The following is a 19,207-nucleotide window of genomic DNA, read 5'->3' as shown; positions in this document are numbered from 1 at the left end:
AATAATTGAGACATTTTACATTTTATATACCTTTTTAGAAATGTATTAGTTTTGTTTTGTTTTGTTTTTGCGGTACGTGGGCCTCTCACTGTTATGGCCTCTCCTGTTGCGGAGCACAGGCTCCGGACGCGCAGGCTCAGCGGCCATGGCTCACGGACCTAGCCACTCTGTGGCATGTGGAATCTTTCTAGACTGGGGCAAGAACCCGTGTCCCCTGCATCAGCAGGTGGACTCTCAACCACTGCGCCACCAGGGAAGCCCTTAGAAATGTATTAGTTTTATAATTTATGTATGTTTTATCACTAATCTAGAAAGTAAGGTTTTAATGATTTATTTTTCCAGATACATAAAGACTTCAGGTAATGCCACTGTTGATCACTTATCCAAGTATCTGGCTGTGAGGTTAGCTTTAGAAGAACTTCGAAACAAAGGAGAATCAAACCAGATGAACCTTGATACAGCCAGTGAGAAGCAGTATACCATTTACATAGCAACAGCCAGTGGCCAGTTCACTGTAAGTATTTAAAATAATAGGCTGTTGAAATTGGGAGTACATTGATCATCTGAGAGTGGAAGGTTGTGGGGTGGGGCCTAATAAAATGGTACAGACTCTGGAAGGAGGAGAAATTGCAACAGGTAGTTAACTTGATATATCCTTTGTTCTTTTATGAATAGTGTAAGTGACAAGTTTATCTTAGGATTTTTTTTAAAGATGGACTTTTTTAAAATTGGGGTATAGTTGTTTTACATTGTTGTGCTAAGATGGACTTCTCTGTTTGTTCCATCTCACAATTTTGTGCTTTGAGCAGTTTTCATAATTCTTTCTTTTTTTTTTTTGTTTTTGTTTTTGTTTTTGTTTTAGGTGTTAAATGGCTCTTTTTCTTTGGAATTGGTCAGTGAGAAATACTGGAAGGTGAACAAACCCATGGAACTTTATTATGCACCCACAAAGGAGCACAAATGAGCTTTTACTAAAACCAATTCTGAGAATGAACTTTTTTATAGCCTATTTCTTTAATATTAAAGATGTACCGTCATTACTTTTATGGACAGAACATTGGATATGTTGTTCAGTTTTCTTTCTGAGCCAGATTCGTTTACACTATTAGAATCTTTTCCCCTTAATTTAAGATACCCTTTTTTGGAAGGGACTGCAGTTATTCAGTACTTTTTCTTTTCTTTTAAAACTATATCTAGGGTTGTATGTTTTCACAAAGTGTGGTTCCATTTGGAGCATCTTGGAGCTTTTGACCCAGGAATTTTTCATAGTTCTGTATTCTTAAGTGAAGATTCAGTTGGCCGTCCTTTCCCCTCCCCTCAGAAGTTTTTTAGGCCTACAGAATGTTAAATAATATGTATTTTGACTTTTTTTCCTGGAGTCTTGTATATTTATAGTTTTCTATATAAGCTGTAGTATCTTCATGAAGACCAAGGCTCAAATTTACTGTGCATAAAAAACAATTCTCATAGGATTATTATTTTCATGGTGTTTTCTTCCATAATATCTCATTTTTTTAAAAAAAGTTCTTTATGAACTTAGTGTCCATTGTCATGCAATGTTATTTTCTTCCATTTTTTTCTCTCTAATTTTGGAATTTCTGATCCTGGGAAAGAGAACCAAACAAGATCTCAAGTTCTGTGAGAACTTGGTTCATTCACAGATTTCATTGAAGAAAGAAAAATTAAATTGGTCTTATGTAGTCTTCAAGTGTATATTTAAAGAAGTCGTTTTTGCATTAGTTCTACTGTCACCTCAGTTCCTTTATTATGTGTTATGTTTTTTCCTATTAAAATACCAGAGACATGGAGATATTTTGCACTTTAGCCTTGATGAAAAGTACAAGATATGTTCAAAGCTTCCCTGATTCTTTTCTTATTGGTAGCCACATAAGTTTCAAAAATAACATGGTACATAGAAGTAACAATGGGGAAAAATTTGCTTCTGTTTGAAAAGTGTGTTTAGCATTTTGGGTTGCCATATCAGTTTATAAATTTTGGTGCTCTGCTAATTATACTCTTTCTAGAGAAGCAAGTTAATGGAGCTTGAGCCCTGCCTTGATGTGTAGTGAAAGATAATTCTGTAGAAGAATGTCAGCCAGCATGGTAAAGTTGTTCTACTCTTCTTAATTTAGTTTTATATTGAAGGACAGTGTTTGGTGTTTAGAGCCAAAAGGCTTTATGATTACAGGTCAGAAATAAGATTGACTTGCGTTTTATTTTTCGTCCCTGTCCTGATTCCAGGTATGTTTCCAAGTTTATATTATCACAGTATTTACAAAAACATGTTTGCATTGAGAATTAACCATAAAAGGTTTTTGCCAGGGGAGAGTCATCCTCTAATACCATTGTAACTAAAGCCTGTGTTGTCATTGTAAATATTTACCTGTCATTTTTGACAGATTGGGGCCAGCTTGATGTTTTAAATCTTCACCCCAATACGAAAATTAAAAGGCTTGTGAAATTTTTTACCATTTTATCAAAAATATTTAAAATCTGTTTTTACCTTGGGAATCTGTGCCATGAAATTTGAAAACCACCAAAAATCAAGGGAAATTTTGTAGTCAGTTCCTTTTCTGGTATAATGTTAAATTGTATAGATTATTAATGCATGTCCACTGAATATAACCCTGGTTTTGTGATATAACTGCTTAGATTTTATTGGTGACATTAGGTTAATGGTTGCATTAAATAACTAAATTCCCATTGTGATTATTAATTGAAATTTGTCTTTAGGCAAAAAGTTATTTGTGATTATAAGCTTTGTGCTTAGAGAATGTATGTGTTTTTATCTGTCAGTATGGGAGGATGTAAATTCTTTGCATCATTAGTGAATTTATTGGATGTGTAATCCTTTGAAAAATATAATTATAGGTATTTGATAAGAGCATTGAATGTGTAGTGTCGTGTGTGTGTATGTATGTGTATGTGTGTGTGTTTTGGAGGGTGGGTACTATTTACTATTAACTACCAGCCATTTCATAAAGTATTTATTATTTAAGTAACTTCTATAACCACCGTCTCACCTGAGGAACAAAAGGCTCACTAAATAGGACCTTTGGATAATACATTATCATTTAAAAATTTATTATGGTAAAATATATATATAACCTAATTTATCATTTTAACCATACAATTAGTTCAGTGACATTAAGATACATTCACAATGTTGTATAACCATCACCACTATCTATTTACAGAACTATTATCCCAGTCAGAAACTCTGTACCTGTTAAATGATAATTCCACATTACCACTCCTACCCCCAGCTCCTGGTAAACTCTGTTCTACTTTCTCTCTTTGACTTTGACTATTTTAGGCACCTTATATATGTGGAATCATACAGTATTTGTCCTTTGTGTCTTATTTCTCATAGCATAATGGTTTTAAGATTCATCCATGTTGTAGCATATATCAGAATTTATTCCTTATTATGGCTGAATAATATTCCGCTGTATGAATATACCACATTTTTTTAATCCATTCATCTGTTGATGGGCCCTTAGATTGCTGGACACTTTTTGCTGTTGTGAATAATGCTGCTATGACCATTTTTGTACAAGTATCTGTGTGAGTCCCTGCTTTAAATTCTTTTGGGTATATACCTGGGAGTGAAGTTGTTGAATCACATGGTAATTCTATATTTAATTTTTTGAGGAACTGCAAGATTTTCTACAGTGGCTGCACCATTTTGCAATTCCTCCAGCAATGTAGAAGGATTCCACTTTCTCCACATCCTAACTAACACTTGTTATTTTTGTTTTTAATAGCTGTCGTGATGGATGTGAAGTGTTATTTCATTGTGGTTTTGGTTGCATTTCCCTAATGGCTTGTGATGCTAAGCATCTTTTCATGTACTTATTAGCCATTTGTATATATCTTCTGTGGAGAAATGTCTATTTAAGTCTTTTGCCCATTTTTAATTGGGTTGTTTTTCTGTGTGTGTTGTAGGAGTTCTCGATATATTCTGGATATTAATCTGTCATCAGATACATGATTTACAGGTATTTTCTCCCATTCTGTGGGTTGCATTTTCACTCTTTCAGTAGTGTCCTTTGATGTACCAGTTTTTAATTTTGATGAAGTCTAGTTTTTCTTTCTGTTGCCTGTTCTTTTGGTGTCATATCCAAGAAGGCATTGCCAAATCCAGTATCACGAAGATTTTCCTCCAAGAGTTTAGATCTTTGATCCATTTTGAGTTTTGTATGTGGCGAAAGGTAAGGATTCACCTTTGTTTGCATTTGGATATTCAGTTTCCCCAGCAACATGTGTTGAAAAGACTGCCCTTTCTCCATTGAATGGTCCTGGCAGCCTTAATTAATTAATTTTCAATTGATGAAAATTAATTGACCTTATATGTCATGGTTTATTTCTGAGGTCATATTCCGTTGGTCTGTATGACTGTTCTTTTGCCAGTACCAGTCAGTTTTGATTATTGTAGCTTTGTAATTAGTTTTACGTTATCATTTTAAATCTTAAGGCTGGGGAAGACAATATTTCACTTGTACGTTTAAGAAAATTGAGGCTTAGGATTCTGACTTGGACAACTAAACAAGAAATAATTAAAATGCCAGATGAGAAGAGGTGTCTCTTTTGAATTCCCATCACATTTCTAGTTAGAAATATTTGGTTTTCTAAGTTTTAGAAACATGATTATTAGAAAGGAATAGTAATTAGTGTTCCATTGTTGTAATTATAAAAATGGCTTCTTTGAGAACTTAATGGAGTAAGGACCTCTGAAAATCTGATGTTCCATAAAAGCAATGAGAACACTAAAAGTTGTCAAAATCAACTTTGTCAGAACTCTAAAAATTAACTAAAGGCTGCCAATAGTCTAAAAAGCACTTATTAAACAGAAACCGTAACAATATATTTTGTAACTTGTGTGTGTGTGTGTCTGTGTGTGTGTGTGTGTGTATGTATGTATGTGTTATACTGCTTAAGAACCCTGCTTTAGAGTCTGGATTTAAATTCTAAAATTCCAATGCAATCTGCCTGGATTTAAATTCCATGCATCACTAGCCTTGGGCAGGTGATGCCAAGGTCATCATTTGACCTTGGGCAATTCTTTTTTCGTTTCTCCAGCACCCAGCCGCAATGGGCAAGTTGGTTTGTAACATTTTATATTGCTCCATCTTTCCCTAGTTCCAGGGTAGCCTTGAAAACAAGTAGCCTTGCAACTATGGTAGCTGTTAAAACCAGCAGCCTAGTTGACACTGGAGGGGACTTGAAGCTAACCAGAAAGCCCACCCCAGAGAACTGTCACTATTTGACCTGTCTGGTACCTCACTGAAAAGCTCTATTCTCAGAGCTTGTCTTTATTTAACCTGACTCGACTCACTGTGTGCAAACAGCTCTGTCTTCAGCCTGTTTGTGGAAAGCAGCTGAAGTTGTTTACCATAGAAGCTGCCTGAGGCAGTGATAACAATTGGGGCTAAAAAGACACTGACCAAAAAAGAAAAGGAAAAGCTGAGGAATGACATATCTGTAGAGGACTTTGAAAAACTCCAGCATATTCCTGGGAATCTAGAAGGCCACATGCACAAGGCTGTATGCATGCCCAAGAGAAAAATGAAGAAGGCACCATTCTCACCTGTGACAGAACTTGAGGCTCTGCAAGTAGGAAGTGAAGGCTAGGGCAGAGTTGTAAACTGCGTGTTGGAGTGTTGAAGGCCTATCCCAACACATTCACAGAGCACTTCTTCAATGCTAGGAGACTTATTGTTTGAAGGCATTTAAGGAGATTTCTGTCCAATCATTAGCTGACTTCTAAGCTAACAAAACAGAATATAATGGTCACACTCAGCAAAGAATGCAGACTTTACAGAATTAGTCCAAGAAGTTCACTAACAAATAGCAAACACAACAAACCCTGGGGAGGGAAGGGATTCTGTTGTTCAGAGTTGCCACATCATATTAAATGTCTAGTCTCAACAAAAATTTACAAGACATGCAAAGAGACAAAGTGTCTGGGAGGAAGCCCAGATGTTTGACTTATTAAGCAAAAACTTTGTTAGCTTTTAAAAGCATGTTCAAAGAACTAAAAGAAACTATATCTTAAAAGCTAAATTTGAGGGTAATCTTTCACTAAATAGAGAATAAAAGTAAAGAGAAATTATGATAAAAGAACCAAATAGAAATCCTGTTTTGGAAAAATATAACAAGTGAAATAAATTCAGTAGAGGGCCTCAAAAGCAGATTTGAACTGGTAGAAATATTCAGCAAACTTGAACAGAAGTATCAAGAGGTATCAGTTGAGAGTGTCCTCTCAGAAAAAAAGGAAAGGAATAGAAACTAACACAACATTGTAAATCAGCTATACCCCAATATAAAATAAAAATTAAATTAAAAAAAAAAGGAATGAAGGGGAAAAAAAGCAGAGATCTGTGGGACACTGTCAAGTGTATTAGCATAATTGGGGTCCTAGAAGGAGAGAAGAGAAAGGGGCACAAAGTGTATTTGAAGAAATAATTGTGCAAAACTTTAGAATTTTATGAAAAAGAATCCACACATCTCAGAAGCTTAACTAATGCTAAGTAAGACAGACTTTCAGAAGCAGCAAGAGAAAAGTGATCGCATACAAGGTATCTTTAGTAAGATTAACAACTCACTTCTCATGGGAAATCATGGTGGCTGGGAGAGTAGTGAATGACATAAAAAGCACTGAAAGAAAAAGACAGTCCACCTAGAATTCTGTATGCCACAAAATTATTCCTCAAAATGAAAGAAATTAAGATGTTCACACATAAAAACAGAACAAATTTGTCACTAGCAGACCTGCCTGCCTTACAAGAAATACTAAAGAATCCTTTAGGCAGAATTGAAAGGTCATTAGATAGTAAGTTGAATCCACACAAATAAGTAGCACTGGTAAAGTTAACTACATAATTAAACATAAAGGACAGTATATTTGTATTAGCTTGGGCCGCTATAACAAAATACCATAGACTGGATGGCTTAAACAGAATACATTTGTTTCTCATAGCTTTGGAGGCTGGGAAGTCCAAGATCAAGGTGTGGGTAGCTTCAGTTCCTGGTGAGGGCCCTCCTCCTGGCTTGTAGACAGCTGCTTTATCACTGTTTCCCTGCATGGTAGAGAGAGCTCTGGTTTCTTTCTCTTCTTATAAGGACACTAGTGCCATAATGGGGGCCCCACTCTCATGACCTCATCTGAACCTAAGTACCTCCCGTAGGCTCAGCCTCCAGCTACCATTACATAATGGGTTTGGGGAAGAGACATTCAGTCTGCAGTAGTACTTCTTATTTGTAAGTCTTCTGATTTAAAAGAAAATCACATACAGTAATAAATATGAGACTGTTGAATGGGTTATAATGTGTATAGTTGTAATTTGTATGGCAATAGCATAAAACATCACGGAGGGAAGAGCTATATTGGAGCAAAGGTTTTATTGACTATGGAAATTAAATTGGTGTTAATCTGCAGTCAGATTATTTTAAATTAAGATGTTATCATCCCTAGCACAACCACTAAAACAATAACTCCAAAATTAGTAAAAGGAATTAAAATGGTATATAAGAAATTAACATTTAACACAAAAGAAGGCTGTAATAGAGGAATAGAGAAATAAGACATAACAGAGAAGACGATAAGCAAACTGGCAGATACAAATCCTGTTACTATGAATTACATTGGATGTGAATGGACGAAACAGTCCAATAAAAGGCAGTTGGCAGAATGGATTAAAAACATGCAACTATATTGCTGTCCACAAGAGACATGTTTAGTTTCAAAGAAACAGATTGGTTGAAAGTAAAAGGGTGGAAAACCTCAACAGAAACCAAAAGAACCTAAATAGCTATACTAATTTTAGACAAAAGAGACCTTGGGCTTCCCTGGTGGCGCAGTGGTTAAGAATCTGCCTGCCAATGCAGGGGACATGGGTTCGAGCCCTGGTCTGGGAAGATCCTACATGACGTGGAGCAACAAAGCCTGTGCACCACAGCTACTGAGCCTGTGCTTTAGAGCCCACGAGACACAACTCCTGAGCCCGTGTGCCACAACTACTGAAGCCTGCACACCTAGAGCCCATGCTCTGCAGCAAGAGAAGCCACCCAATGAGAAGCCCACGCACCACAACAAAGAGCAGCCCCCGCTCCCCAACTAGAGAAAGCGCAGCAATGAAGACCCAACACAGCCAAAAATAAAGAAAAAAAATTTATTTAAAAAAAGAGACCTTAAGACAAAAATTGTTAGTAGAGACATAATCATTTATAATGATAAAAGAGCCAGTCTTCAGGAAAATGTAACAATTGTAAATATGTGTCCACCAAACAACAGGACCCTAAAATACATTCCCAGATGAGGCAGAAAGCAGCATAATTGAAGGGAGAAATAGACAATTCAACAATAATAGTTGAAGTCAACACGCTGTTTTCATAGTGGACAGTTTAACTTGGTAGAAGGTCAACAAGGAAATAGACTTGAACAGCACAGTAAACCAACTAGACCTAACATAGCAAGAGAAAACTTTACCCAACAATAGTAGAATACATATTCTCAAGTGGACATAGAATGTTCTCCAGGGTCGGTGATAGGCTAGATCATAAAACAAGTCTCAGTAAATTAAAAGAAAAAATTATTCAGTTTATGGACTTTGGCTACAATGAAATGAAATTAGAATTCCATAGCAGAAGGAAATTTCGTTAATTCGTAAATATGTGGAAATTAACCAATACTTAAAAAAAGGTCGGAGGAAATATCAAAAAGCAAATTGGAAAATATTTTGAAGTGAATGAAAATGAAGACACAACATAGTAGAACTTATAGGATGCTGTGTTTAGAGGGAAAATTACAGGTGTAGATATTAACAAAGGAAATCTCAAACTAATAACCTAACCTTCCACCTTAAGACTGTAAAGAGCAAACTAACCACAAAACAGGCATAAGGGAGGGGGGAACATTGAAGCAGAAATAACTGAAATAGGTCATAGGAAAACAAAAAAATAAAAGATGGTTCTTTGAAAACATCAACAAAATTTACAAACCTGTTGAGAAGACTCAGATTACTAAAATCAGCAATGAAGAATATCAACTACTGACGTTATAGAAAGAAAAATGATTATAAGGGAATAATATGAACAGTTGTATGCCAACAAATTAGGTAACCTAGATCAAATGGACAAATTCCTATAAAGACACAAACTCTGAAACTGGCTCAAGAACAAATTGAAAACCTGAATAGATTTATAATAGATTGAATTAGTTACAAAAAAATAACAACTTCCCACAGAGAAAAATGGCCAGACCCAAATGACTACACTGGTGAATTCTACCAAATGTTTACAGAACTAAAACCAGTCCTTTGTAAATTCTCGCAAAATATAGAGTATACTTGTTAACTCATTCTGTGAGGCTAGTATTTACTCTGGTACCAAAACCAAAGGCATCACAAGAAAGGAAAACTACAGATCAGTGTGTCTTATGAATACAGACATGAATCTCAAACAACAACAACAAAAAGCCCTACTAGCATGCCAAATCCAACAACATATAAAATGATTAATGTAGGACATCTGATTCTAGGAAGATGGAGTAGTATTTTCCCAGAATAGGCAGACAGAAAATCAATTAGTCATTGCTAAGGGCTGGAGAAGAGTTGAAAATTATGGCTATGGGGTTTCTTCTTGGGGGAATGAAAATTAGTAATTCTAAAGTTGGTGATGCCTGTATAACTCTGAATATTTAAACCCCCCTGAAACAATTCCTTAAATAATATTTTAAAAGGGTGCATCTTATGGTAAGTGTCTTATATCTCAATAATGTTATTTATTTATTTATTTTTGTGGTACGCGGGCCTCTCACTGTTGTGGCCTCTCCCGTTGCAGAGCAACAGTCTCCGGACACACAGGCTCAGCGGCCATGGCTCACGGGCCCACCCGCTCCGCGGCATGTGGGATCTTCCGGACCAGGGCACGAACCCGCGTCCCCTGCATCGGCAGGCAGACTCTCAACCACTGCACCACCAGGGAAGCCCAGGTTGTTATTTTTTTAAATGACTCCCTTTATAGAAGACAAATGGGTCTTCAGTTACAGATATAACTTTCAGTGCCATTCAGCATACTTTTAGTCTAACCCTACTTGCCTTTTGGGCCCAGTTAAAATTAGAGATGTATCTTAGATGGTGTCTAAGGTTGCTTCCAGCTTAAACATTTAATGATGCATTCTCATGCTTACAAACAGCATGTTTTCTTATCACAGATGATTTATTTGGTATAAAACTGTGACCTTTTTGAATATGGCTGTACATTTTATTACTGTTACAGAAATTCTCCTGTAGCTGCTATGTGTTTGAAAGTTTACAGCTAGAAACCACAAGCTTCCTTTTGTAATTTTGTTTAATTAGGAATTGATTTAATAAATGAGTTGTGTAGCTAATCTGTGATTATTTTAGCAGAATGTAATTGAAGAGCTCTCTTCAGTGTTCTTAAGTTATACCAAATTTCTTTCAAATGAGCTCCTCAAAATCTTAAGTGGTATTCTTTCATTGTGTATAGCCCTTAATACCAGTCTCCACTTCAGGTGGCTGTTTTAGTTTGCTAGGTCTGCCATAACGAACAGACAGATGGCTTAAACAACAGAAATTTATTTTCACACAGTTCTGGAGGTTAGAATTCCAAGATCAAGGTGTTGGCAGAATTGTTTCTTCTGAGACCTTTCTCCTTTGTTTGTAGATGACATCTTCTCCTTTTGTCATCACGTGGTATTTCCTCTGTGCATGTGTGTCCTAATTTCTTATAAGGACACCAGTCATACCAGATTAGGGCCCATTCCCAGTGACCTCATTGAATCTAAATTATACCCCTTAAAAGACGCTATCTCCGGGCTTCCCTGGTGGCACAGTGGTTGAGAGTCCACCTGCTGATGCAGGGGACACAGGTTCGTGCCCTGGCCTGGGAAGATCCCACATGCCGCGGAGTGGCTGGGCCCGTGAGCCATGGCCGCTGAGCCTGCGCGTCCGGAGCCTGTTGCTCCGCAACGGGAGAGACCACAACAGTGAGAGGCCCACGTACTGCAAAAAAAAAAAAAAAAAAAAGACGCTATCTCCAAATATAGTCATTCTGAAGTACTCAGGGTGTTAGGACTTCAATATGAATTGGGGAGGGTGGGGGGGCACAGTTCGGCCCATAACAGTGGCTAATGCTTGTTATTGGCCTAGACACAATTTAGCAGGCAATTCCTAAGGTAAAGATGAAAGCATACTACTAAATTATGCTAAATTTATCTTTTAGCAAAACATAAGATGGCCGGAGTCTTAGACTAAATTTTATTCATTTGGTGACCAGTAATAAAAATATATTGAAAGTACTGCTCAGTTGGCAAGTAAAAGTTATTTTCTAAAAGCGTACTTTTTCTGTTTAGTCAATGGATTAAATTTTAAACCAAACTCCATTAAGATGGTACCAAAGGAATACATTTTTTAAAAAATGAATAAACTCAACAGGTCAAAGATAAGGATTTTGGAGACAGATGTTAGCTGTCAGCACATTGGGAAGACGAATGTTTTCACATGGATGGTGAATGGTCAGTGGTAACTGATAGAGCAGCATAAAGAAAGATCAGGAATGTCCACAGAAACCTTAAAAATTGGAGCCCTTGGACTGCTGGAAAAGATAAGGGTACAAAATGAGCATGAAAATTGGATTGGTTGAATGTGTGTATAAGGAGTATTTGGATCCACAGAAACCATCCTCACCACTAGAAGACTGCCTTTCCATTGTCCCATCAGGAGAAGGGTGATTGGTTCTCTATAAAATATGAGCCAGAGCTGTGTGAGACTTGGGACACCAGGCATAGCAGAGGGGGCCCCATCCTGAATGTTGAGATGACCCTGTTCCCTTCCCATACAAAGTCCCCAGAATGCTGGCATTCTGATGACCACTAGGTAGAAGACTGGAGGATTCCTCTTGGAGAAACCCACAATGACATTTGAGGGTAACCCAAACAAAAAAGTTGCACTTTCTCAGTCGCCTTGCAGTATGGTGCACCAGTAAATAGACTTGAATAGACCTTTGCACACTGAAATATAAGAAGCTAGCCCAAGTCACCAGGCATTTGAGGAAAGCCTCTGACATGAAAGACAGGCTGAAACTATAACAGATCAAAACTGATGAAAGATGAAAAGATGAAAAAATGAAAAAGAAAATGCAGGAAGCAGAAAAAAACCCAACTTTAAAATCTCAGAAACTCGGGGCTTCCCTGGTGGCGCAGTGTTTAAGAATCCACCTGCCAATGCAGGGGACACAGTTTCGAGCCCTGGTCCAGGAAGATCCCACATGCCGCGGAGCAACAAAGCCCGTGCGCCACAACCACTGAGCCTGCACTCTAGAGCCCGCGAGCCACAACTCTTGAAGATCGCGTGCCTGGAGTCCGTGCTCCACAGCAAGAGAAGCCACCGCGGTGAGAAGCCCGCGCACCACAACGAAGAGTAGCCCCCACTCACTGCAACTAGAGAAAGCCTGCACACAGCAACGAAGACCCAACGCAGCCAAAAATAAATAAATGAATTTATTAAAAAAAAAAACCTCAGACTCTTACATTCACAAATTAAAAATAATATCTTTTAAAGGAAATATGCGAGAATAAAAGAACTTGGAGATTATAAAATACAATAGGAAAAATGTTTAAGACCAACAGAAGTATTGGAATGCAAATCAGATGCATCTCACAGAAAGTGGTAAACAAAAAGGTGGAAAATAGAGAAAAAAGTTTAAAAATCTATCTAGAAGGCCCAAAATTTAACTGTAAAAAGTTTTAGGAAGAGCGGAAAGGTTAAATGGAGAGGAAATTATTGAAGAAACAACGTAATAAAATGATTCAGAAGTGAAGGACCTGGGTTTCCAGATTGAAAGGACCCCAAGAGTGCCTAGCACAAAGAATAGTAAGAAGCTGCATATCAAGGACAGGAGCATGTGATAAAAGGATTCTGAAAGATCCAGAAAGGAGAAAACACATGCACATGTTCAAAGAGGTAAAAAAACATAGTACCAGGCATCTCAAAAATAGTATAAGAAAATTATATCCTTATCTTCTACAGTATTTAGTATATAGGAATTTAATAGGTGGTGCCTGAAATTGAATTGAAAATTCAAAATTGAAAATAAGAGGACTGTTAGTATATTATGTAGAAATAAGGAGTGGATCTTTGGCCCACTCCTTCCACCTCTAAGAATTTACTTAACTTGTGAAATAATGTATATGTACTACTTCGGTAAAAAAACAAAAACAAACAAACAAAATTTGCCTTCTGTTCTCATTTCTGTATGTGAATCTGATGTAACTGTGGCCAAGTGTCTTAGTTCCTCTACCCCATTAGCAGTGTCTTCTGTAAGATGAAGGGGTTGATGTTGCCTATGGTCCTTTCTATCTCTAAAACGTGAACTTTTATCTTTGAAAGTATGGAATAAAATCTTTACAGGGTTGAGCACACACTTAATAGATTCTTATCAAATGTATTGAGATTTTCAAGTTGTGACAGATTACTGAGAGAGCTCTGGAATTTAATGCAAGTTTACCTGTTATCTTCAAAATGTTGCTTGCAATGATTTTGCTGTCAATTGAGTCCAAAGTATAATGAATGGTTGACGGTTTCAGATATGGAAGATGCTCAGTAGGCCAGTGGTTAACCATAGTTTTGTAATAATTCTGTTCCTGAAGTTTCTATGGAACTGCCTTTAGTCAAAAGTTGACAATTAAACTTTACGTATGTCTATATTTCCTTTAATAAGGGTTGATCACCAAGTGGCTAAAAGCATGAGTACTGAAGTCAGCCTGGGATTGGATCCTGGCTCTTTCATTTGCCAGTTTTAGAGTGGAATTGTATAAATCTCATTGAGCTTTGCTGTAAGCTTATATGATATAATCTGTGTAAAGACAACAATGTGTAGTGCTAAATCTCATATAAATATAAGCTATTAAAATTAACATGTCACTTCCTAGGAAATGTTTTTACTTGGCAAATTTTATTCTCAGGTCTCTATCTGGGGTCCCCAACCCCTGGACCATGGACCAGTTAGAAACCAGGCTGCACAGCAGGAGGTGAGCGGCGGGCAAGCAAGCGAAGCTTCATCTGTATTTACAGCCGCTCCCCATCGCTTGCATCACTGCCTGAGCTCCGCCTCCTGTCAGTTCAGCGGCGGCATTAGGTTCTCATAGGAACGTGAATCCTACTGTGAACTACACATGTGAGGGATCTAGGTTGCGTGCTCCTTATGAGAATCTAATGCCTGATGATCGGAGGTGGAGCTGAGGCGGTGATGCTAGCGCTGGGCAGTGGCTGCAAATACAGATTATCATTAGCAGAGAGGTTTGACTGCACAGAGACCATAATAAATCAACTGCTTGCAGACTCATATCAAAACCCTATCAATGGGTGGCAAGTGACAGTCAAGCTCAGGGCTCCCATTGAGTCTGCATTATGGTGAGTTATATAATTATTTCATTATATATTACAAAATAGAAATGAAGTGCACAATAAATTTAATGTGCTTGAGTCATCCTGAAACCATCCCCCCTCCCCCTGACCCCGGTCTGTGGAAAAATTGTTTTCCACGAAGCTGGTTCCTGGTGCCAAAAAGGTGGGGGACGGCTGGTCTACATGATCTAAAATTCTCTCTTCATAGGGGCTTCCCTGGTGGTCCAGTGGTTGAGAATCCGCCTTCCAACACAGGGGACATGGGTTTGATCCCTGGTCGGACAACTAAGATCCCACATGCCATGGGGCACACTAAGCCCGCATGCCTCAACTAGAGAGCGCGTGTGCTGCAAACTACAGAACACACGTGCTCTGGAACCCACACCACGACTACAGAACCCATGTGCTCTGGAGCCCACATGCCACAGCTAGAGAGCACATGTGCTGCAACTAGAGAGAAGCCCGTGTGCCACAACAAAGAGCCTGTATGCTCTGGAGCCTGCACACCACAACTAGAGAGAAGCCCGCACGCCACGATGAAAAATCCTGCATGCCGCAACAAAGATCCCGCATACTGCAACTAAGACCCAATGCAGGCCAAAATTAAAATAAATTTTAAAAAAAAGGGCTGGGGTGGAGGCAAGCCCCCTAGACCTCTTAAAAAAAAAAGAGTGATTCACTGGGGGCCATTATATAGTAATCTACCCCAGCACATTAAAAAACAATAATAATAAAATTCTTTCTTCACAGTCAACTTCAATTGCATAAAATAGGTTGAAGAAGTTTACAGTTTTGGGATAACTCACACTTACAATTTACTCACATTTTAAAGTTAATAGTCTTATCATCCCCCCACCCCCACCCCCAAGAGCCAGAAAAGGATCCTTGAGCTAGAAGAGGAGTTTCTTTGTAGAGTGGGGAAAGAGAGGCAACAGAGAAAGGGAACATGGCTAAGATTGTAAAGCGGCGTGGGCAAGTGTAGACAGTCTTTCTTTCTAGATGTTCAGCTTTTGTAAACTCTTCCTGGGCCTTGTGATTTCCCTTTCCTAAAGAGTATGGGAGTCAATCTCCGTATGAAGTCTAACATTGTGAGATGCCCACTTTTCCAGCCTCCTTTGTAACTTTAAGGCTGAGATTGTTATAAAAGACAGTTTGATCCTACAAATTGTGTGAATTTGCTGTCTTGCTGGGTCTCTTCAATGAGAGTAGAGACACTGGGCAGGAAAGATTGGCATTCTCAGAATTGGAATAAGAGTTTCAGAAAGATTTGGATGAATGAGTATCTTAAATCCTTAACTCCACTGAGCCTAACTTAAAATGAAAGAAACTCCTTAGATATTTGCTGCCTTGGTGTATGACTGCTTAATAACCTCACTTCAGGTGGTTAGTTACCTGGGAAAAAGCAGTGTATATGTTCTGTTATCCTTAAAATCCCCCATTGTCTCCAGGACATACAGAAACAAAGTGTGACCTGAAAGAATGTTTTGCTTTTTTTTTTTAATCATATATACTGATATGCGGAGAATACCAGGGAAATAGATTTTGAGTATGCTGGCTCCTGAAGGGAGGAATGTAATTTTAAATTGGGTCAGGTTATTAATATGGGTATACTTATACCCAAGGTTAAGGCTCAGTTTGCCAGCTTGAACAGCTGGGGATAGTTCTGTTCGCTTGTTATTTTGACTCAGCAATGGCTTATCTAAATTGGAAGTAGGATGCTAGAAATTCCTTGATATAATGTAGAGAAGGGAAATCAAAGACTTAGGAGGGGGAATGTTGGGGAGGATTTATAATATGATCTGCTCAACCAAATCTCACTATATCCCTCCTGAGGGCCTGATTCACTCTGTTTACCAAGGCATTGAGAAATACACTGCTGAGCAGAGAACTACACCCTTGAGAAGCTTTATAGTATGTCTGTAGGCCATGAACGCCAGTGGGAGGTGCATACACTGAAATGGACTCCTTGATGCCGTGGCCGTTGCCAGAACTTCAGTGTGTCAGAAACCAAGTAGTTCCCTTAATGCTAGACTAGAAAGGTGGTGTAGTTACTATAATAGGCAGTAGGACTAACAGGGTGGTCAGTATAGTCTGTTTTTCTTGGGTTTGGCTAATTGATTGTGTGATCCAAAGGACAAAAGTGGTTCTATTTGATTTATATAACTGAAAACTATACATCTGACTTGAGCCAATATTGTAGTCACCATCTCTTACCCAATTCCCAGGCCCGATATTTTTTTTGCGGTACGCGGGCCTCACTGTTGTGGCCTCTCCCGTTGCGGAGCACAGGCTCCGGACGCGCAGGCTCAGTGGCCATGGCTCACGGGCCCAGCTGTTCCGCGGCACGTGGGATCTTCCCAGCCCAGGGCACGAACCCGTGTCCCCTGCATCGGCAGGCGGACTCTCAACCATTGCGCCACCAGGGAAGCCCCACAGGCCCGATTTAATGCCTATTCCCAGAGCCTTAACATCGCAAGTATAATATGTATGTTCCTCTTAATCTTCTCCAAAGTAACCTGTGGCCGTTTACCAGAGCAATTATGCAACAAGGAAATAAATTCCTAGACATTTTGGGATTACTGAACTGGTCTTGAGTTAGTTCTAATTTGTGGGAACCAGAACATCATGCATTTATTCAGAGTGGAGGCTTATGAAAGTCAGGTGATAAAATGGAGTTTTAACCCATATCTGCTACAGTGGCCCCTAAACCCATCTCTTGGTTACTTCCCATTCATTTCATGAGTGTATGGTTAAGAGTATTAACAATAGCAACTAGCAGAGTCAACACACTGGTTTCCTCATGGTGGAATAGGAACTGGTTTCTTGTGTTTACCAAATTTTAATGGAGGGATACAACTGATATTACTTTACAATGTGATCAACATTTACAGTGTCCTAAATTGCTACTACTGTTATAGTAACAAGGTGCTAATGTAGAATTAGATGGAATTTAAAAGGTATTTCCTCTTTAGGTTGGTAAAATACCTTAACAGAGTTCCAAACTACTTCCTACCAAACGTTCTTTGGAAAATCTGCCTGTATATGTGATATTAATACATATAGATATGTAAGTGATTCAGTATTTTTACAGATTATACTCCATTTAAAGTTATTCCAAATGGGGCTTCCCTGGTGGCACAGAGGTTAAGAATCTGCCTGCCAGTGCAGGGGGCAAGGGTGCGATCCCTGTCCGGGAAGATCCCACATCCTGCGGAGCAACTAAGCCCGTGCACCACAACTACTGAGCCCACGCGCTGCAACTTCTGAAGCCCGCGTGCCTAGAGCCCGTGCTCTGCAACAAGCCACCGCAATGAGAAGCCTGCACACTGCAACGAAGAGTAGCCTCTGCTCGCCACAACTAGAGAAAGCCCGTGCGCAGCAACAAAGACCCAATGCAGCCAAAAATAAATAAATCGAAAAAATAAAGTTATTCCAAATGCCTATATTTCCCTGTGCTGTACAATATATCCTTGTTGCTTATTTTTTTTTCTTTTCCTTTTTTAAAAAAATTGGAGTATAATTGCTTTACAATGTTGTGTTTCTGCTGTACAATGAAGTGAGTCAGGTATATGTATACCTATATCCCTTCCCTCTTGGACCTCTCTTCCACCCCCCCTGCCCCATCACACCCATCTAGGTCATCACAGAGCACCGAGCTGAGCTCCCTGTGCTATATATAGCAGGTTCCCACTAGCTATTTATTTTACACATGGTGGTGTATTTATGTCAAACCTAATCTTCTTCTGGGCTTCCCTGGTGGTGCAGTGGTTAAGAATCTGCCTGCCAATGCAGGGGACACGGGTTCGAGCCCTGGTTTGGGAAGATCCCATGTGCTGTGGAGCAGCTAAGCCAGTGAGCCACAACTACTGAGCCCGCATGCCTCAAGTACTGGAGCCTGTGCACTGCAACTACTGAAGGCCATGTGCCTAGAGCCTGTGCTCCACAACAAGAGAAGCCACCACAATGAGAAACCTGCGCACTACAGCAAGGAGTAGCACCCGCTTGCCACAATTAGAGAAAGCCCATGCACAGCAACGAAGACCCAACGCAGCCAAAAGTAAAATAATTAAAAAAAAAACCCTAGTCTCCCGGTTTGTCCCACCCTCCCCTTCCCCCCTCAGATGTCCACATGTCTGTTCTCTATGTCTAAGTCTCTATTCCTGCCCTGCAAATAGGTTCATCTGTACCATTTTTCTAGGTTCCATATATATGTGTTAATATATGATATTTGTTTATCTCTTTCTGGCTTACTTCCCTCTGTATGACAGACGCTAGGTCCATCCACATCTCTACAAATGACCCAATTTTGTTCGTTTTAATGGTTGAGTAATAGTCCATGATATATATGTACCACATCTTCTTTATCCATTCCTCTGTCGTTGGACATTTAGGTTGTTTCCGTGTCCTGGCTATTGTAAGTAGTGCTGCAGTGAACATTGGGGTACATGTGTCCTTTTGAATTACGGTTTTCTCAGTGTATATGCCCAGTAGTGGGATTGCTGGGTCATGTGGTAGTTCTATTTTTAGTTTTTTAAGGAACCTCTATACTGTTCTCCACAGTGGCTGTATCAATTTACATTCCCACCAATAGTGCAAAAAAGTTCCCTTTTCTCCAGTACTTATTGTTTGTAGATTTTTTGATGATGGCCATTCTGACCAGTGTGAGGTGATACCTCATTGTAGTTTTGATTTGCATTTCTCTAATAATTAGTGATGTTGAGCATCTTTTCACGTGACTCTTGGCCTTCTGTATGTCTTTGATGAAATGTCTATTTAGG

At 38.9% G+C, this 19,207-nt stretch overlaps 1 protein-coding gene across 2 annotated transcripts in view; it reads left to right on the top strand.

Moving 5' to 3' along the window:
• Nucleotides 1-9,738, top strand: part of RNF2 (ring finger protein 2) — a 61,736-nt gene extending 51,998 nt beyond the window's left edge. For both annotated transcript variants that reach the window (XM_079935320.1, XM_079935319.1), the window contains exons 6-7: nucleotides 343-514; nucleotides 863-9,738. In XM_079935320.1, the coding sequence (XP_079791446.1) occupies nucleotides 343-514; nucleotides 863-964 (274 nt within the window). In that variant the 3' untranslated portion in view covers nucleotides 965-9,738. The remainder of the gene's footprint in view (nucleotides 1-342; nucleotides 515-862) is intronic.
• Nucleotides 9,739-19,207: the final 9,469 nt, after the last annotated feature.

Source organism: Stenella coeruleoalba (genome assembly GCF_951394435.1).
Source record: "Stenella coeruleoalba genome assembly, chromosome: 1".
Classification (NCBI taxonomy): domain Eukaryota; kingdom Metazoa; phylum Chordata; class Mammalia; order Artiodactyla; family Delphinidae; genus Stenella; species Stenella coeruleoalba.
Note: the sequence above shows the minus strand (reverse complement) of the source record. Positions and strands in the feature narration are given on the sequence as shown.